Raw genomic sequence first — 22,368 nt, forward strand, 5'->3', positions numbered from 1 at the left:
AGAGAGCTGAACACCCAGAAGTGCAGGCAATCCTGAGACTGCATGACAGGAAAGACTGCCACTTCTGCCCACCTTTGCCCACATCCATGGCCCAAGAGGAAACTGCATAGTACTTCTGGAAATAGGAATATAGGAGGAACTCCTCCGTCCAGATCTGTCCCAGATCTGAACTGAACCAGTAAAACAGCTCCCTGCAAATAATTCTGTGGGAGGCAGGGAGAACACAGCATTTGTTCTCACTGGGTTAGTCTAAGGATATTCTAAATGACAAAGACAAAATACTGAGTCACTGACCTCAATTACCCATTTATATTTTACTTAAAACATACCAATGATTCCTTCCCTCCAGAAGAACACCTTTCAAAGCTGTGTTTACTATACAAAATGAAACAAAACCAAAACCAAAACAGTCAACAACAACAATAATAAAATAATCCAGATTCTCGGGATAATCCTGTTTTCCTATCTCATTGTAAAGGCTTATCACGCTAGGCATAAAGTTCTTATCTAATTACCTTTTTGCCAATATCATTTGTCACTCCATTATTGCAGGAGCTGGGCATGAATAAGAGACATGGGGCTAACCCAACAGATAGGTGGTAAGAAGACATTTCATTAACAGGAGAATTACTTTTAATTTCATACAATATACGAAAAAGTTGCCTCAGAAGAGATGCATTTTCAGGTGACATTTTATCTAAAAGACTGAACACAGAGACAGTTATTTTAAAACAAGTATAGTCAATTTGTAAATATGAAGGAAGGGAACAGAGTAATCATATATGCAGGGTGCTTTGAAAATAAAATGAAAGAATTTGTACTCAAATTATTGCTTGAAATATTTACCCAATTCAGAAAAAAGACAAATATAATTGGAATATGAAAGTAAGACTATAAACCTTGGCTACTGTAATTCACACTGTAACTCATACTCTTTTGAAAGTGTCTTTTGTGTTGGTCAATGACTGAAACCTTTTGCTGTCTGTCAGTGTTCTTAGTAAATGTTTCTGTGATATATAATCTCTAATGTGTGTAAGCAAATGTTACTTCTATTTTGTTGATGTTGTTCAGAGTTTGCCAACAATTACCTCTGCACTGCGGCTAATTTATCTTCATCATTGACTTTTTTGGTTACAGCAATCCACTCATCATATAGTTTTGAAGTCATTAGACTTCCCTTGATGTCTTGGAGGAAGTCCTTATAAAGAGAGGAAAAAATTTTTTTGTGGAAAAAAGTTAAACATGGAAATTATTCAAAGTACATTCACCTGTAAATTTCAGTTTAGTTCCAACTTTCTTCACAGTTCCCCAAATTTCCCCTAGTTAGAATGTTCCATGATATGTGGTCCCAGTAAGTTTCATCTATTCAAACTAGAGACTAAAGAGTAAATTTTCAGATTTACTTGGACTATAGAAAAATCTTTCCTTAGCTCAGCATGCCTCTAGTGGACAGCTGAGCAAACTAGCACATATAAGTGATCGATACTTCAGTTTGAATACTATTTTTAAATGATAGAAACATGTAATTATGATAACCACAATAAAGACAACCATAGGAAGCTATTATCTGATTTCTTAGGAGCAGAAAACCATGGCTGGTACTGGAAATATGGAGGCACATGTGGTCATGGTTCTTAGAGAATGTCCTGCCCTTATTTGACTACACAAGTGTGACTCCTAACTCAATTATAGATATTTAACTTAATGTTCACAGATAATACAGCCCTTACCCATCAAATAAGGTTCTCTTTGAAATGGATGGAGACTATTACTGAAAACCACAGCTGTTTAAAGTACCAAGCCCCAGTTTGCTCTCAGCCCCAGATTGCACATATACATTATAACTCCTGAACCTTGGGCTCCAAGCATAGGTTGAGACATTCAGAAGAATTGTACACCAGAGGATAGGGACATTTTCTGTGAGACTGGATCTCCTAGAAATGAGGGGAGGGTTCACTTTTGATAGTTCAACAATCACATTGCTTAAACAATTTCTGAACAAAACATCATCCATGTTATTAACACTAACAATGGAGACTTTGAGCATATCAGATTTCTCTCATACATATCTACTGTCACTCAAGGAAATGCAAAATGAAGTAAACTACTCCCATAGACTCAGAGGAATCCTGAGGTGGATGATGGAAGGACTTTCTGTACCTTAAAGATCCAGGTCACTACATAAATTGATTTGCTTGTTTATATCCACCTCTTCTTCTGAATCCAATTTGTCCTTTACTGTTTGGAACAAAATTATACTCGGAGGTTCTATAAAAACACTCTTGGTTGTGGGCCCTTTCTTTTTTAGTATGTACAGCATGTCCTGAGAAGAAGATAGAGAAATACCTGTTAGGCTTCACACAGCACAGAGCACTATTTGCTCCTCGAGAACAGGAACAATGGTGTGCACAGGTAGTGAAAGTGCTGGCATGGACACAGAGGACCTCAAGCTGGTTTTTGCCTCAATCTTTTGTTGTACATGTCCCACCCTAATGTTGACCCTTAAAGGTCAGGCAACATTTCTTCATATCAGATTTTCCAAAATAGTTAAGAGATTAAATCCAACTTTTCCAATAGATGGTTTCTGAATAGCCCTCTCTCATCTTCCTATTGGAAAGCCAATGATTTGAGACACAATTTTTACTCCACATAGTGATAGAAGTGAAGGGGTCAGGTATTTAAGAAGCAGGATTTTGTCTTAGGAGAGCCAGAATGTGAGACACACCAGAATTGCTGAAGGCAGGTCGCCATCCTGACAAATGGAACTGAGTTCTCTTCCAAACAGTTTTCCTCCCTTTTTAACTGGTGTGATGGTGCATACTTGGTCCTGGTCAGGCACAGAGCTCCTGTCCAACCGAGATGTTATAGAAGTTCTTTGTTTCTTTAAAGTTTTTTTTTCTTCATATATGAGAAGTTGAGATCATTACATGAGATAGTATAAGTTATAAAGATCTTTTACAAAACCAAATTTCAATTGCAAAATGTCCCTTATTATAATGGGTTAATCATCCTGTTGTGTTTATGTAACTTTCTTCCCATATTCCCTACACTGTTATTAATATTAGTGGTGTCTCTAAGACATGGTCCTGTGTTCTGTAGTGGTAATTCTCACAAGATGGTGCTGTCAAACTCCATACTGTATCATGAAATACTAGATACATTGGATGAACAAGCACCCTGAACTTTGTACAGGCTGTTGCTTCAAGAGTTACATCCATTTTCATAGCCACCCTCACTTTTATTCTCATTTTAAAATTTTCTATTTTTTTCAAATGTCATAGTGAAGCTCTTCTCATCCTTAGTTTTCTTGTTCAGCATTTTGAAGAACCATTGTTAAGTTTATTTCAGCAGCAGCATGTCCCCCTCATGAGAAAATATACATGACTGTACACTATAGTGTAAGTTGACAGCTGAAATTAAAGTTTCTTTTTCCCTTCTGAGTTTTCTTTTAGAATATTGGACTATAATACAATTTTAAATGTTACTTAAAGCAAATAAATTAAAAGTAAACAAATGAGTCATATAACACAATATAAAATAGTCTTCTTCACTGTAGAACATATTGTCTGCCTGGCTATCTAATTCAAAATTATGAGGACTGAAATCACAAGTAATATTATATAGATTGACAAAGATGTCTGAGTGAGTGTTTGTGTGTGTGTGTATGTGAGTGTTTATTTATATATATGTATTGATATATCACATATCAAAAACACATACCAAAACACATATCAAAATTTTTGACTCAGAATTGTTTCTGTCTAAATGCATGGACAAAAACTGGAGCAGAGACGGGAGGAAAGCCATTCAGAAATTGCCTCAACTTCTGATCCATTCTAGGCATAGACACCAAACCATGACAGTGTTGATGATGTACTGATATGCTTTCAGACAGGAACCTGACATGGTTGTCCTCTGAGAGGGTATACCAGTTTCTGACTGAGACAGATGCAGATACTCTCAACCAACCATGTGACTGAGTCATGGGACCATGAGTTAGGGGAAAGAATGAAGGAGGAGAAAGGGATAGCAACCCCATAGGAAGAATAATAGTATTAATTAACTTGACCCCCTCAGAGCTCCCCAGGTCTTAGCCAACAACCCAAGAGCATACATTGCCAGTCTGCAGTCCCTGCTACATATGTAACAGATAGCTGTCTTGTCTAGCCTCAGTGGGAGGGGATGTTCTTTTTCCTGTGGAGGCTTGATGCCCCAAAGAAGGGGGATGCTAGAGGGGTAAGGTGGGAGTAGGTAGGTTGGTGGGGGAGCACCCTCTTAGAGGCAAAGTGGAAGAGGGATGAGGTGGGGTATTCTTGGTGGGGAGACCAGGAAGGGGACAACATTTCAAATGTAAATATAATAATTAATAAAAAATAAAAAAGCAAATTTTAAAAGAAATCAAGGGTATAAGTGGGAGGTTTCAAGAAAGTAGAGTAAGGAGAAATAATAAAAGTATTCTACCACTTGAAAAAATAATTCAAAAATTCCAGTCTATCAATGTTAGGGCCATTTTGAATCTAGATATAGGTCTAAAAGATATTTTTTATATGATTTGAAATGAGATTAGAGACTGGGCTACAAGCCTAAGGTGATTTCTATTCAAGCCAGCAACAGATTATCTTCAATCCCACACATATAGTTTTTCTATGTAGATTTCATTGCAATAGTTTGTCAAAATGTAGTTCATAAGTAATTTTGATGGGCAACATATCAGGATCAATTTCTTAGAGCTGCTATTCTAATTGGACAAAAATGTGTGTACATAGTGTCTTGGCATACCAGTTTATGGTGAATATCTGGCTGGAAAAAAATGAAATGTTCTCCCTATAACCCAGACTAGTCTTCACATCAGAATTTAGAGTTCTCTTAATATGGACCTGAAACATATTGTTTTAGTGTTTTGTATTTTTTTTACAGTGCCCCTTTCCTAAGCAAGAAAATGATAGTATGCTGTGATATTTTATGACAAATTAAAATGGGAACTAAGAAAAGCCACCTGAAGGAAGATGATGGACTCACTTTTATGCTGCTGGCTTCTTGCTGAGTTTCGGGGCTTTAAGATGAATTTTCCATGTTTATCAGCATTTAGATATTTCATGATTACCCCAGGTAGGGAAGGGAAATCTGTTAAATTTCTTAAGTTCCGTGAACTGAAGTTCTTTTGAATATTTATCATTCTAATGTCATGTGGATACTCATGCCCTATGAGAAAAAAAAAACATGAATTGTAACTAATGTAACTGAATATGGGAAACCCTTCTGATACCATTTAGAATGCTTTGCTGTATTTCTCCTCCTCCTCCTCCTCCTCCTCCTCCTCCTCCTCCTCCTCCTCCTCCTCCTCCTTCTCCTCCTCCTCCTTCTCTGTCTCTTTTTTCTCTTCCTCCTCCTCCTTCTTCAGGATAATGTAGACTGTACACACTAGAACACTAGAACCCTTACAGGGATACTATAATAAATTGAGCTGATAACTCTAAAAATAATGAGAAACTTTTCAGTGTATCACTTTGTTTAGGGAATAAAGACCTAAGAGTGCCCTGTGTAGGAGGGACTTTTGCTGTATTCTTCTCTAACCATTTTAAGACACGCTTGTTCGACTATTAATATCAATAATATTTTTACATCGTAAGAATCCTACTTCACTTCTCTAGCTTTATATCATGCAACTTAAATATTTCACACTGCATACATAAAATAAAATATGAGCACTAATTGCCTTCACAAAGATAATTGTGATATCGTATACTACCAACTTAAAGCACAATGAAAAACCTAGATGAAAAAGAAGAAAACAAACCAAAAAGAAGCAAATGGCAGGAAATAATATTAGGTCTGAAATCAATTAGAAACAGAATGTGTAAAACCAGGATCCTGTTCTTTGAAAAAAATCAACAAGACACATAAGCCTAAACTAACTAAAATTCTCAGAAATAGCATGCAAATTAACAAAATCAGAAATGGAAAGGGAGACATAATGGAAATTGAGGAAATTAAAAAAAACCATCAGGTTTTACTACAAAAGACTATACTTGACAAAAGTTGAAAAATCTATATGAAATGGATGATTTTCTAGACAGTTACAATATACCAAAGTTAAATCAAGATCAGATAAACTAATCAGTCCCATAACACCTAAGTAAATAGAAGAATTCATTAAAAACAATCAATAACAATAACAGTAATTAAAAAACCCAGGGCACGATGGTTTTAGTGCATAATTCTACCAGACTTTCAAATAAGAGCTAAAACCAAAACTCCTTAAACTATTCTCAAAATGAAAGTAGAACTACAGAACTTGCTGGTGAGATTGTAGAGAAATGGGGATGCTCCTCCATTGCTGGTGGGATGGCAAATTCTACAGCCACTTTGGTAGTCAATCTGGCTGTTCCTCAGCAAAGAGGAAATAGTTGTACCTGAAGACCCTGACAATACTGTTCCTGTGCATATACCCAAAAGATGCTACACAGTAGCACAAAGACACGAGCTCTGCTATGTTATTAGCAGCCTTATTTGTAATAAGAAGCAACCCCCCTTCCTGGTTGCTGCCGCCACAGAGAGCCCGTGGGCAGCACCCCGCGAGCAAACTTGAGCCTCGGGACCACAGGTAAGACCAACTTGTCTGCTGCAAGAGAGCTGCCTGGTGAGATCAGGACACACAGAGACAGAGTTCATCTAGGACCGGGCACTTCCTGTGTTTGCCGGAGGTCCCACGCCAGCGGATCCCGGGCCGCAGCAGCTCTCTGCTCCCAGACCCCTTGGGAAAGAGGCCTCACCGCCTGGTCAGGTGGGCACTCCTGAGGCTGCAGAGCGGAAGAGACCACCAACACTGCCCACCCCTGCCCACATCCCTGGCCCAAGAGGAAACTGTATAAGGCCTTTGGGCTCCCGTGGGGGAAGGCCCAGGAGCAGCAGGACCCCTGCCTGAGACACCGCCGGAACCTGAGGGAAACAGACCAGATAAACAGTTCTCTGCACCCAAATCCCGTGGGAGGGAGAGCTAAACCTTCAGAGAGGCAGACAAGCCTGGGAAACCAGAAGAGACTGCTCTCTGTGCACACATCTCGGACGCCAGAGGAAAACACCAAAGGCCATCTGGAACCCTGGTGCACTGAAGCTCCCGGAAGGGGCGGCACAGGTCTTCCTGGTTGCTGCCGCTGCAGAGAGCCCGTGGGCAGCACCCCATGAGCGAACTTGAGCCTCGGGACCACAGGTAAGACCAACTTTTCTGCTGCAAGAAAGCTCTTGGTGAACTCAAGACACAGGCCCACAGGAACAGCTGAAGACCTGTAGAGAGGAAAAGCCACACGCCCGAAAGCAGAACACTCTGTCCCCATAACTGACTGAAAGAGAGGAAAACAGGTCTACAGCACTCCTGACACACAGGCTTATAGGACAGTCTAGCCACTGTCAGAAATAGCAGAACAAAGTAACACTAGAGATAAGCTGATGGCGAGAGGCAAGCGCAGGAACCCAAGCAACAGAAACCAAGACTACATGGCATCATCGGAGCCCAATTCTCCCACCAAAACAAACATGGAATATCCAAACACACCAGAAAAGCAAGATCTAGTTTCAAAATCATATTTGATCATGATGCTGGAGGACTTCAAGAAAGACGTGAAGAACTCCCTTAGAGAACAAGTAGAAGCCTACAGAGAGGAATCGCAAAAATCCGTGAAAGAATTCCAGGAAAACACAATCAAACAGTTGAAGGAATTAAAAATGGAAATAGAAGCAATCAAGGAAGAACACATGGAAACAACCCTGGATATAGAAAACCAAAAGAAGAGACAAGGAGCTGTAGATACAAGCTTCACCAACAGAATACAAGAGATGGAAGAGAGAATCTCAGGAGCAGAAGATTCCATAGAAATCATTGACTCAACTGTCAAAGATAATGTAAAGCGGAAAAAGCTACTGGTCCAAAACATACAGGAAATCCAGGACTCAATGAGAAGATCAAACCTAAGGATAATAGGTATAGAAGAGAGTGAAGACTCCCAGCTCAAAGGACCAGTAAATATCTTCAACAAAATCATAGAAGAAAACTTCCCTAACCTAAAAAAAGAGATACTCATAGGCATACAAGAAGCCTACAGAACTCCAAATAGATTGGACCAGAAAAGAAACACATCCCGTCACATAAAAGTCAAAACACCAAACGCACAAAATAAAGAAAGAATATTAAAAGCAGTAAGGGAAAATGGTCAAGTAACATATAAAGGCAGACCTATCAGAATCACACCAGACTTCTCGCCAGAAACTATGAAGGCCAGAAGATCCTGGACTGATGTCATACAGACACTAAGAGAACACAAATGCCAGCCCAGGTTACTGTATCCTGCAAAACTCTCAATTAACATAGATGGAGAAACAAAGATATTCCATGACAAAACCAAATTTACATAATATCTTTCTACAAATCCAGCACTACAAAGGATAATAAATGGTAAAGCCCAACATAAGGAGGCAAGCTATACCCTAGAAGAAGCAAGAAATTAATCATCTTGGCAACAAAACAAAGAGAATGAAAGCACACAAACATAACCTCACATCCAAATATGAATATAACGGGAAGCAATAATCACTATTCCTTAATATCTCTCAACATCAATGGCCTCAACTCCCCAATAAAAAGACATAGATTAACAAACTGGATACGCAACGAGGACCCTGCATTCTGCCGCCTACAGGAAACACACCTCAGAGACAAAGGCAGAAATTACCTCAGAGTGAAAGGCTGGAAAACAATTTTCCAAGCACATGGTCAGAAGAAGCAAGCTGGAGTAGCCATTCTAATATCAAATAAAATCAATTTTCAACTAAAAGTCATCAAAAAAGATAAGGAAGGACACTTCATATTCATCAAAGGAAAAATCAACCAAGATGAACTCTCAATCCTAAATATCTATGCCCCAAATACAAGGGCACCTACATATGTAAAAGAAACCTTACTAAAGCTCAAAACACACATTGCACCTCACACAATGATAGTGGGAGATTTCAACACCCCACTCTCATCATTGGACAGATCATGGAAACAGAAATTAAACAGAGATGTAGACAGACTAAGAGAAGTCATGAGCCAAATGGACTTAACGGATATTTATAGAACATTCTATCCTAAAGCAAAAGGATATACCTTCTTCTCAGCTCCTCATGGTACTTTCTCCAAAATTGACGATATAATTGGTCAAAAAACGGGCCTCAACAGGTACAGAAAGATAGAAATAATCCCATGCGTGCTATCGGACCACCACGGCCTAAAACTGGTCTTCAATAACAATCAAGGAAGAATGCCCACATATACTTGGAAATTGAACAATGCTCTACTCAATGATAACCTGGTCAAGGAAGAAATAAAGAAATTAAAAACTTTTTAGAATTTAATGAAAATAAAGGTACAACATACCCAAACTTATGGGACACAATGAAAGCTGTGCTAAGAGGAAAACTCATAGCGCTGAGTGCCTGCAGAAATAAACAGGAAAGAGCATATGTCAGCAGCTTGACAGCACACCTAAAAGCTCTAGAACAAAAAGAAGCAAATACACCCAGGAGGAGTAGCAGGCAGGAAATAATCAAACTCAGAGCGGAAATCAACCAAGTAGAAACAAAAAGGACCATAGAAAGAATCAACAGAACCAAAAGTTGGTTCTTTGAGAAAATCAACAAGATAGATAAACCCTTAGCCAGACTAACGAGAGGACACAGAGAGTGCGTCCACATTAACAAAATCAGAAATGAAAAGGGAGACATAACAACAGATTCAGAGGAAATTCAAAAAATCATCAGATCTTACTATAAAAACCTATATTCAACAAAACTTGAAAATCTTCAGGAAATGGACAATTTCCTAGACCGATACCAGGTACCGAAGTTAAATCAGGAACAGATAAACCAGTTAAACAACCCCATAACTCCTAAGGAAATAGAAGCAGTCATTAAAGGTCTCCCAACCAAAAAGAGCCCAGGTCCAGACGGGTTTAGTGCAGAATTCTATCAAACCTTCATAGAAGACCTCATACCAATATTATCCAAACTATTCCACAAAATTGAAACAGATGGATCACTACCGAATACCTTCTACAAAGCCACAATGACTCTTATACCTAAACCACACAAAGACACAACAAAGAAAGAGAACTTCAGACCAATTTCCCTTATGAATATCGACACAAAAATACTCAACAAAATTCTGGCAAACCGAATCCAAGAGCACATCAAAACAATCATCCACCATGACCAAGTAGGCTTCATCCCAGGCATGCAGGGATGGTTTAATATACGGAAAACCATCAACGTGATCCATTATATAAAAAAACTGAAAGAACAAAACCACATGATCATTTCATTAGACGCTGAGAAAGCATTTGACAAAATTCAACACCCCTTCATGATAAAAGTCCTGGAAAGAATAGGAATTCAAGGCCCATACCTGAACATAGTAAAAGCCATATACAGCAAACCAGTTGCTACCATTAAACTAAATGGAGAGAAACTTGAAGCAATCCCACTAAAATCAGGGACTAGACAAGGCTGCCAACTCTCTCCCTACTTATTCAATATAGTTCTTGAAGTTCTAGCCAAAGCAATCAGACAACAAAAGGAGGTCAAGGGGATACAGATCGGAAAAGAAGAAGTCAAAATATCACTATTTGCAGATGATATGATAGTATATTTAAGTGATCCCAAAAGTTCCACCAGAGAACTACTAAAGCTGATAGACAACTTCAGCAAAGTGGCTGGGTATAAAATTAACTCAAATAAATCAGTTGCCTTCCTCTATACAAAAGAGAAACAAGCCGAGAAAGAAATTAGGGAAACGACACCCTTCATAATAGACCCAAATAATATAAAGTACCTCGGTGTGACTTTAACAAAGCAAGTAAAAGATCTGTACAATAAGAATTTCAAGACACTGAAGAAGGAAATTGAAGAAGACCTCAGAAGATGGAAAGATCTCCCATGCTCATGGATTGGCAGGATTAATATAGTAAAAATGGCCATTTTACCAAAAGCAATCTACAGATTCAATGCAATCCCCATCAGAATACCAATCCAATTCTTCAAAGAGTTAGACAGAATATGCAAATTCATCTGGAATAACAAAAAACCCAGGATAGCTAAATAAAATAAATAAAAGGACTTCAGGGGGAATCACTATCCCTGAACTCAAGCAGTATTACAGAGCAATAGTTATAAAATCTGCATGGTATTGGTACAGAGACAGACAGATAGACCAATGGAATAGAATTGAAGACCCAGAAATGAACCCACACACCTATGGTCACTTGATTTTTGACAAAGGAGCCAAAACCATCAAATGGAAAAAAGATAGCATTTTCAGCAAATGGTGCTGGTTCAACTGGAGGTCAACATGTAGAAGAATGCAGATTGATCCATGCTTACCACCCTGTACAAAGCTTAAGTCAAAGTGGATCAAGGACCTCCACATCAAACCAGATACACTCAAACTAATAGAAGAAAAATTAGGGAAGCATCTGGAACACATGGGCACGGGAAAAAATTTCCTGAACAAAACACCAATGGCTTATGCTCTAAGATCAAGAATCGACAAATGGGATCTCATAAAACTGCAAAGCTTCTGTAAGGCAAAGGACACTGTGGTTAGGACAAAACGGCAACCAACAGATTGGGAAAAGATCTTTACCAATCCTACAACAGATAGAGGCCTTGTATCCAAAATATACAAAGAACTCAAGAAGTTAGACCGCAGGGAAACAAATAACCCTATTAAAATTGGGTTTCAGAGCTAAACAAAGAATTCACAGGTGGGGAATGCCAAATGGCTGAGAAACACCTAAAGAAATGTTCAACATCTTTAGTCATAAGGGAAATGCAAATCAAAACAACCCTGAGATTTCACCTCATACCAGTGAGAATGGCTATGATCAAAAACTCAGGGGACAACAGATGCTGGCGAGGATGTGGAGAAAGAGGAACACTCCTCCATTGTTGGTGGGATTGCAAACTGGTACAACCATTCTGGAAATCAGTCTGGAGGATCCTCAGAAAATTGGACATTGAACTGCCTGAGGATCCAGCTATACCTCTCTTGGGCATATACCCAAAAGATGCCCCAACATATAAAAAAGACACGTGCTCCACTATGTTCATTGCAGCCTTATTTGTAATAGCCAGAAGCTGGAAAGAACCCAGATGCCCTTCAACAGAGGAATGGATACAGAAAATGTGGTACATCTACACAATGGAATATTAGTCAGCTATCAAAAACAACGACTTCATGAAATTCGTTGGCAAATGGTTGGAACTGGAAAACATCATCCTGAGTGAGCTAACCCAATCACAGAAAGACATACATGGTATGCACTCTTTGATAAGTGGCTATTAGCCCAAATGCTTGAATTACCCTAGATGCCTAGAACAAATGAAACTCAAGACGGATGATCAAAATGTGAATGCTTCCCTCCTTCTTTAAAAGGGGAACAAGAATACCCTTGGCAGGGAATAGAGAGGCAAATATTAAAGCAGAGACTGAAGGAACACCCATTCAGAGCCTGCCCCACATGTGGCCCATACATATACAGCAACCCAATTAGACAAGATGGATGAAGCAAAGAAGTGCAGACAGACAGGAGCCAGATGTAGATCGCTCCTGAGAGACACAGTCAGAATACAGCAAATACAGAGGCGAATGCCAACAGCAAACCACTGAACTGAGAATAGGACCCCCGTTGAAGGAATCAGAGAAAGAACTGGAAGATCTTGAAGGGGCTCGAGACCCCATATGTACAACAATGCTAAGCAACCAGAGCTTCCAGGGACTAAGCCACTACCTAAAGACTATACATGGACTGACCCTTGACTCTGACCTCATAGTTAGCAATGAATATCCTAGTAAGAGCACCAGTGGAAGGAGAAGCCCTGGGTCCTGCTAAGACTGAACCCCCAGTGAACTAGACTGGTGGGGGGAGGGCGGCAATGCAGGGAGGGTCGGGAGGGGAACACCCATAAGGAAGGGCAGGGGGGAGGGGGATGTTTGCCCGGATACCGGGAAAGGGAATAACACTCGAAATGTATATAAGAAATACTCAAGCTAATAAAAAAAAAAAAAAGAAGCAACCCTGATGTCCTTCAACAAAAGAATGGATACAGAAAATATGGTTTATTACACAATGGAATACTATTCAGCTACTAAAAACAAAGGACATGGATGGACCTAGAAAATATCCTGAGTGAGCTAACCCAGACTCCAAAGGACATGAATAGTGTATGCTCCTTAATAAGTCATACTATCCAAAATGTTCAGAATATCCATGACACTTAAAATTAAACCATAAGGAAAGCCCAAGTAAGGATGCTTCGATCCCACTTAGCAGAGGGAAATAAATAACCATGGGAGGCAGAGGGAGGGAGAGATAAGTGTGACAATGGAATCAGGGGAGAACAGGTCAGGATGAGGTATGGGGGAGACATGAGAGAGGCCAAGGGACCCAGGAGAATGAATGGAAATATATAGCTTTCAGGGTTGGTGGGAACTTCTAGAATATCACAGAGACATGGGATAGGGGTGCTCCCAAGAGTCAAGGTAGGAAATTTTGCCAAAAATGCCAAATCATGCAGATGTAAAATTTGAAGAGACCACCTTTTTTAATCAGACAGGACACTTGTGGATGGATAGGGATACTAACACATCTACAAAACTTTCAACCTCAAATTGCTCCTATCTAAAAGAAACACAGGATAAAAATGGAATAGAGTCTGAAGCAGTGACCAGTCAGTGACAGGCTCAACTTGGGATCCGTCCCATGATGAGGCACCAATCCCAAACATTACTGATGCAATGTTGTGCTTGCAGCCAGTAGCCTAGCATGGCTGTCCTCTGAGAGGCCCTGCAAGCAGCTGACTAAAACAGATGTAGATATTACATCTACCATTGGACTAAAGCGACAACCTCTATGGAAAAGTTGGGAGAATTGAAAGAACTGAAAGGATTGGAAACATCATAGAAAGACCAACAATATCAACCTGGACCTCTGGGATCTATCAGAGACTGAGCCACCAACTAAAGGGCATACATTGGCTGTGCAGAGGCCACAGGCACCTATGTACAAGAGATTTTATCTGGCATTAGTGGGAAAGCATGCTCTTAAATCTGACTTATGTCACTTGTATGAAGGTCAACTTTATGTGTTTGAGCTTCAAATTTTCAGTACCTTTTAAAAGATTAGCTTTGCAAGCACACTTGGTGATCTCAAATTTTTAATTCTTATTCAAACTTTCATGATAATTTTATTACTATTATTTATTTGGCAATAATCTATTGAGAAGTAAAAGAAGGCAACAAACAGAATAGCTGTAATTAAGTCAGGTTGTCTCCAAATTTCTGAATACGATCTCACATTCAGTTGCAGAATTACTGGTCATAGGAGATGTGAACTGAATATTTTACATGGATTCGGAGAAATGGCTACATTTCTAATATTCATTGCAAAACAATCTACATAATTTGGAATAAATAAAAAATTGAAGATTTTACATTTTAGATTTAAACTTGTTTCTGTGTGTAAGTTTTTTGCTCACATATATACCTGTTTACCATGTTAGACTTGGTGTTTGTGCAGGTCAGATGTGGGAATTAGATCCCCTGAAACTGGAGTTATAGATGGTTGTGAGCTGCCATGTGAGTGACAGAAATCCTTGAGATATCTAGTGAGGTTGATTTTCTGTAATGATCACCAAATGATTTTTTAAAATTGTTTTCTCTAGAAACAATATGTCGAGTTTTGTTTTGTTTTTCTTATCAGGAAAATTCTGTTTCTCAAATAAAAAGCATAGAAAAATTCCTGTCATTCTCAGGCTGTTGCTTATGGGATATTAAATTGTGTCTGAAGGTTATATTAGTTATTAATTATGATTTAAATGAATGAAATTATATTTAAGACATTTTGCTTTAGTGTTTAAGTTTAAGACTAAATAATGAAAATATTGAAAATTCACCAAACTCAGCTATTCCCTCCTTAGATTTCCCTGTTATTACCTTGGAGTGCTCTTGGAGCTTCCCCAGGGCCAGGACAGAACCACAGTTGGTAATCTTCAGTGTTCTGGAAGGCAAAAAGTACCAACCATCACAAATAAACTGATATCAGAGTCTTGAAGAGTCTAGCAATTTCCTTTAATTACCATTTCTAACTCTCTAGCAGGGAAATTATTTAGACCAGTATTAATGATATTTCTTCTGACCACAGGTTTGAGTAAATAGGACTGATTTCAGGAGAAAACCTTTGGGTACTTTCCTTTCCTCTTGGAGGGAGTCTTGATCTACTGATCCACAATAGAATAAGAAGGTGCATTCAGCCATTACCAATAACCAAGAGAAATAGTATTATGAAATTTCTTATGGCTGTGCCGATTGTGTGTGGTATATTGAACTTCGACTTAACATGAGCACACAACCTAGTGCCCACAGAGACATATACTCACAGTGACTATGATGAGTTTAGCAAAGTTAACATTCAAAAGATATGATAACTTTGACAACAGTGAACAAAATAGTCAAAAACAGTTTTTGACTGTGCCTAGAAGTGAAAACAGCCTTTGACTTTAATTGAGAGATGTCCAGTCTGTGGAGATAAAGGACATGTGTCCTGGAAAATAGGCCTGATGCTGAAAAGAAGTTCTAGAACATAATTACTGCACACAGTGTTATGTATCCAGTTGAAACAATCATCTAAGTAGAACATTCTGTTGAAATATTCAGCACAATCCAGGAGTGACTCTAACTGGACTTATTATTATTTTGTCTCATAGAGTTTTTAAGTATTAAACTAGCAGACAGAAAACACTCAAGCAGACACACCAACAAATACCCTTCTACACCTCAACATACAAGGAGAGGTGATAATGAAACAGAAAGAGAAAGAGAGTGAGACAGAGAGGGAGGCAGAGGTAGAGGGGCATAAAAACAGAGAGGCAGACTGACATGTGGATTCTCATTGTACAAACTCACAGAAAGCGATAGGGATGCATAAACACAGAGAAACACACACACACACACACACACACACACACGCACACACACTTATAGAGATACACATCCCCATTTAAAAATAGAAAGACATATATACACAGATATGTATGCACAAAAGACATAGAAATGTAGACTCATTTATTAAAGATTTATTAAAAGTTAAAAATAAACACACTAGAACATGTATACTTACACATCCACACAGAGAAATAAAAACAAGAAGAAATGGGAAAGACGACAGAATTACATACCAAATAAGGAATATAGTCTAAATTTCAAAAAACAGAAGAAAGAAAAACATTCCCTCTAACATTGGCATCCTTTAAATTAGGTGTGAACATATGAAAAATTAATCACAATTTATTACACTGGATATTATCAATTGAAACTCAACATACAGCTCAAACCATTGGGGTATGAGTTTCATTTCACATAAAACTAGACACGAATTCAAGAAAAAATGTCACTGAAAGGACTATTATTATGTCTTCAATACTTCAGATTAAAAAGGAGGCATTTGTAAAATATGATTTGTAAATGTATCATGATCAAATTTCATCTGTATTTACACATTTCCACATATGTGGATCTCAAAAGCAAAATTCAATTTTAACTCAAAGTAGATTGAAAGTAACTTACTTGTTTTCTTATCATTGATAGAAACTTGCTGATTATGTCATTCACTGTATTGTAGTTTGTTGCTGTTAAATATAGAGGCTATAGAATGTACAGAGAGAAAAAAATGCTATAAAATAACCTGAAAGCTTATGAATACAAAATTACTATGATCTAATCATTATTTACAATTTTCTTCCCATAGGATAAGTCTGGAAGACACTCAGTCTAACATATTTTTCTTAGAATTTAGTTCTTGGGTACTGAAAAATCAAACATAACTGTAACAGTTTGTGTATGATAAAGAGTGACTGAGAAGCCATGGGTGCTTTCATTATGGCAGAACGTAGTCAGGGAAGGCACTTAAAAAGAGAGCAGAGACGTTTGCTTCCTCTCCAACTGGACTTCCATCATTAGAGCCTTACTTCCATGAGCTTCATATGCACAGTTCTAGGAAAATGAGGTTGAGAAGCAGCATGATTATTTCTATAAAAATTAAAATTAGTGGGCACTCTTATCATATCAGGGTTTGTAAATAATTAGATGGCATACAGATATAATGTGTTGAAATCTATTATGGTGATAGATCTAGGAATCCAAAATGTATATTTTAGAAACAAGACCCCATTTCTTAACACCCCCAGGAAAAAACAAGGTACTTGTACTATTAGCTCTCTACTGCCTCTCACATTTAGAATCTGCTCCAGAGACCTAGGAAAATAGCAGCAAGAATATAGCATGAAATCAAAGCATAGTAATTGGGCAAGAAACCACTGATATACTGGAAATCTAATAATTAACCAGTGAGTAGATAAGTATATTTTTATGAACAGAGTTCTTATATTATTAGATATCTTTGATGAGGATTGTAAATATCTAAGAAACAGTCCCTTAAATAAGAAACACAGGTTGGGGATTTAGCTCAGAGGTAGAGCGCTTGCCTAGCAAGTGCAAGGCCCTGGGTTCGATCCCCAGCTCCAAAAAAAAAAAAAAAAAAAAAAAAAGAAAGAAAAAAATAGAAAAAAAAGAAAGAAAAAAAGAAAGAAAGAAACACAGCACATGTGCTCTCTCCCTATCCATAACAACCTTGAACCCAAACCGAAGAAAACCACTTCACAAGTATCTCTTTCACAGAGGTTTCATTCATTATTTTTTAATTTTTACTTTTTATTAATCAACTGCTATGTATAACCTATTACTTTGAAAATTATATGAGTGAGTGCGTCTGTGTCTGTGTGTGCATGTGTGCGTGTGTGTGCGTGTGCGTGTGTGTGTGTGTGTGTGCGTGCATGCGTGTGTGTGTGTGTGTTTGAGTGGTTCTGTTGATTCATCCCAGACCCCAGTGCTATATGTCAGCTTAGTAGAATTCTATGAACAAAGACAACTTACACTAATTGACTTTGTATCTTGGTATGCAGAGGCTAACAATTATGCAAAAGCATCTTAGAATATGAAAAAAAACAGCTCTTATCTTGTAGTTGGAATGTAACAAGAAAGGAACCAATGTAAAGCTTTGTTCAGAATGTAAAATTAATCATCTATGGGTGAAAATATAGATCAGGGCTCAGAAATCATATATTCCAGAAGGAAATAAACACCTGTAAGTTTCCTTCTTATGGCACATTGAAATATATACATATATTCATAAACCGCATACTCCCAGGAACACAGACACACATACATACACACATACACAGACACACACACAAACACACACACACATACACACACACAAATAGACACAGAGACAGACACACATAAAATGTGAGCATAGAACATTAAAGAAAAGTAAAGCTTCTGATATTGTGATGAATATCTGAAAACATTTGTATAATTTTAAGACAGCAAATTTTTATTTTAAAGAATTCCACACATGAGATAGAGTAATAATTCACATAGGACTTTAATTCACATTATTGTAAAATATTTTGTTTTCAGAGCATTAGAAACATATTAATGTCTAATTAATGATTGCAAAGATGTGTACATCTCTTCCTGATGGTGATTTTGTTGATAAAAACAAATTTCTATAAGGCCTCTGGGTTCCCGTAGAGGAGGGCCCAAGAGCAGCAGGACCGCTGCGTCTGAGACACCGCCAGAACCTGGAGAGATCTACCGGATAAACAGTTCTCTGCACCCAAATCCCATGGGAGTGAGAGCTAAACCTTTAGAGAGGCAGATATGCCTGGGAAACCAGAAGAGACTGCACTCTGCACACATCTCTGACGCCAGAGGAAAACACCAAACGCCATCTGGAACCCTGGTGCACAGAAGCTCCCGGAAAGGGCGGCGCAGATCTTCCTGGTTGCTACCGCCGCGGAGAGCACATAAGCATCACCCCACGAGCAAACTTGAGCCTTGGGACCACAGGTAAGACCAACTTTTCTGCTGCAAGTGACCTGCATGGTGAACTCAAGACACAGGCCCACAGTAACAGCTGAAGACCTGTAGAGAGGAAAAACTACACGCCCGAAAGCAGAACACTCTGTCCCCATAACTGGCTGAAAGGAAACAGGAAAACAGGAATACAGCACTCCTGACACACAGGCTTATAGGACAGTCTAGTCACTGTCAGAAATAGCAGAACAAAGTAACACTAGAGATAACCTGATGGCGAGAGGCAAGGGCAGGAACCCAAGCAACAGAAACCAAGACTACATGGCATCATCAGAGCCCAATTCTCCCACCAAAACAAACACGGAATATCCAAACACACCAGGAAAGCAAGATCTAGTTTCAAAATCATATTTGATCATGATGCTGGAGGACTTCAAGAAAGATGTGAAGAACTCCCTTAGAGAAACACAGGAAAACATTAATAAACAAGTAAAAGCCTACAGAGAGGAATCAAACTCAGAGCGGAAATCAACCAAGTAGAAACAAAAAGGACCATAGAAAGAATCAACAGAACCAAAAGTTGGTTCTTTGAGAAAATCAACAAGATAGATAAACCCTTAGCCAGTCTAATGAGAGGACACAGAGAGTGTGTCCAAATTAACAAAATCAGAAATGAAAAGGGAGACATAACTACAGATTCAGAGGAAATTCAAAAAATCATCAGATCTTACTATAAAAGCCTATATTCAACAAAACTTGAAAATCTGCAGGAAATGGACAATTTCCTAGACAGATACCAGGTACCGAAGTTAAATCAGGAACAGATAAACCAGTTAAACAACCCCATAACTCCTAAGGAAATAGAAGCAATTATTACAGGTCTCCCAACCAAAAAGAGCCCAGGTCCAGTCGGGTTTAGTGCAGAATTCTATCAGACCTTCATAGAAGACCTCATACAAATATTATCCAAATTATTCAACAAAATTGAAACAGATGGAGCACTACCGAATTCCTTCTATGAAGCCACAATTACTCTTATACCTAAACCACACAAAGACCCAACAAAGAAAGAGAACTTCAGACCAATTTCCCTTATGAATATCGACGCAAAAATACTCAATAAAATTCTGGCAAACCGAATCCAAGAGCACATCAAACCAAACATCCACCATGATGAAGTAGGCTTCATCCCAGGCATGCAGGGATGGTTTAATATACGGAAAACCATCAACGTGATCCATTATATAAACAAACTGAAATAACAAAACCACATGATCATTTCATTAGATGCTGAGAAAGCATTTGACAAAATTCAACACCTCTTCATGATAAAAGTCCTGGAAAGAATAGGAATTCAAGGCCCATACCTAAACATAGTAAAAGCCATATACAGCAAACCAGTTGCTACCATTAAACTAAATGGAGAGAAACTTGAAGCAATCCCACTAAAATCAGGGACTAGACAAGGCTGCCAACTCTCTCCCTACTTATTCAATATAGTTCTTGAAGTTCTAGCCAGAGCAATCAGACAACAAAAGGAGGTCAAGGGGATTCAGATCGGAAAAGAAGTCAAAATATCACTATTTGCAGATGATATGATAGTATATTTAAGTGATCCCAAAAGTTCCACCAGAGAACTACTAAAGCTGATAAACAACTTCAGCAAAGTGCCTGGGTATAAAATTAACTCAAATAAATCAGTAGCCTTTCTCTACACAAAAGAGAAACAAGCCGAGAAAGAAATTAGGGAAATGACACCCTTCATAATAGACCCAAATAATATAAAGTACCTCGGTGTGACTTTAACCAAGCAAGTAAAAGATTTGTACAATAAGAACTTCAAGACTCTGAAGAAAGAAATTGAAGAAGACCTCAGAAGATGGAAAGATCTTCCATGCTCATGGATTGGCAGGATTAATATAGTAAAAATGGCCATTTTACCAAAAGCGATCTACAGATTCAATGCTATCCCCATCAAAATATCAATCCAATTCTTCAAAGAGTTAGACAGAACAATTCACAAATTCATCTGGAATAACAAAAAACCGAGGATAGTTAAAACTATCCTCAACAATAAAAGGACTTCAGGGGGAATCACTATCCCTGAACTCAAACTAGGGATGTATCTGGAACACATGGGCACTGGAAAAAATCTCCTGAACAAAACACCAATGGCTTATGCTCTAAGATCAAGAATCGACAAATGGGATCTCATAAAACTGCAAAGCTTCTGTAAGGAAAAGGACACTGTGGTTTAGTACAAAACGGCACCCAACAGATTGGGAAAAGATCTTTGCCAATCCTACAACAGATAGAGGCCTTATATCCAAAATATACAAAGAACTCAAGAAGTTAGACCGCAGGGAGACAAATAACCCTATTAAAATTGGGGTTCAGAACTAAACAAAGAATTCACAGCTGAGGAATGCCGAATGGCTGAGAAACACCTAAAGAAATGTTCAACATCTTTAGTCATAAGGGAAATGCAAATCAAAACAACCCTGAGATTTCACCTCACACCAGTGCGATTGGCTAAGATCAAAAACTCAGGTGACAGCAGATGCTGGAGAGGATGTGGAGAAAGAGGAACAATCCTCCATTGTTGGTGGGATTGCAGACTGTTACAACCATTCTGGAAATCAGTCTGAAGGTTCCTCAGAAAATTGGACATTGAACTGCCTGAGGATCCAACTATACCTCTCTTGGGCATATACCCAAAAGATGCCCCAACATATAAAAAAGACACGTGCTCCACTATGTTCATAGCAGCCTTATTTATAATAGCTATAAGCTGGAAAGAACCCAGATGCCCTTCAACAGAGGAATGGATACAGAAAATGTGGTACATCTACACAATGGAATATTACTCAGCTATCAAAAACAATGACTTTATGAAATTCGTAGGCAAATGGTTGGAACTAGAAAATATCATCCTGAGTGAGGTAACCGAATCACAGAAAAACACACATGGTATGCACTCATTGATAAGTGGCTATTAGCCCAAATGCTTGAATTACCCTCGATGCCTAGAACAAATGAAACTCAAGACGGATGATCAAAATGTGAATGCTTCCCTCCTTCTTTAAAAGGGGAACAAGAATACCCTTGGCAGGGAATAGAGAGGCAAAGATTAAAGCAGAGACTGAAGGAACACCCATTCAGAGCCTGCCCTACATGTGGCCCATACATATACAGCCACCCAATTAGACAAGATGGATGAAGCAAAGAAGTGCAGGACGACAGGAGCCAGATGTAGATCGCTCCTGAGAGACACAGCCAGAATACAGCAAACACAGAGTCGAATGCCAGTAGCAAACCACTTTACTGAGAATAGGACCCCCCGTCGAAGGAATCAGAGAAAGAACTGGAAGATCTTGAAGGGGCTGGAGACCGCATATGTA

General features: G+C 38.6%; 1 protein-coding gene across 3 annotated transcripts in view; it reads right to left on the reverse strand.

Moving 5' to 3' along the window:
- Nucleotides 1-594: 594 nt before the first annotated feature.
- LOC102555809 (rho GTPase-activating protein 20-like) overlaps nucleotides 595-22,368 on the reverse strand; it is a 36,458-nt gene continuing 14,684 nt past the window's right edge. For 2 of the 3 annotated variants that reach the window (XM_087564006.1, XM_087564007.1), the window contains 6 exons: nucleotides 16,655-16,732; nucleotides 15,026-15,089; nucleotides 5,020-5,202; nucleotides 2,161-2,323; nucleotides 1,089-1,198; nucleotides 595-705 (listed from right to left, as the gene is read on the reverse strand). In XM_087564006.1, the coding sequence (XP_087420132.1) occupies nucleotides 2,178-2,323; nucleotides 5,020-5,202; nucleotides 15,026-15,089; nucleotides 16,655-16,732 (471 nt within the window). In that variant the 3' untranslated portion in view covers nucleotides 595-705; nucleotides 1,089-1,198; nucleotides 2,161-2,177. Of the gene's footprint in view, nucleotides 706-1,088; nucleotides 1,199-2,160; nucleotides 2,324-5,019; nucleotides 5,203-15,025; nucleotides 15,090-16,654; nucleotides 17,081-22,368 lie in introns of all 3 variants that reach the window. The other variant, XM_087564008.1, reaches the window with a different exon arrangement.

The sequence above is a fragment of the Rattus norvegicus genome, chromosome 8 (assembly GCF_021556685.1).
Source record: "Rattus norvegicus strain SHRSP/BbbUtx chromosome 8, alternate assembly SHRSP_T2T, whole genome shotgun sequence".
NCBI lineage: Eukaryota > Metazoa > Chordata > Mammalia > Rodentia > Muridae > Rattus > Rattus norvegicus.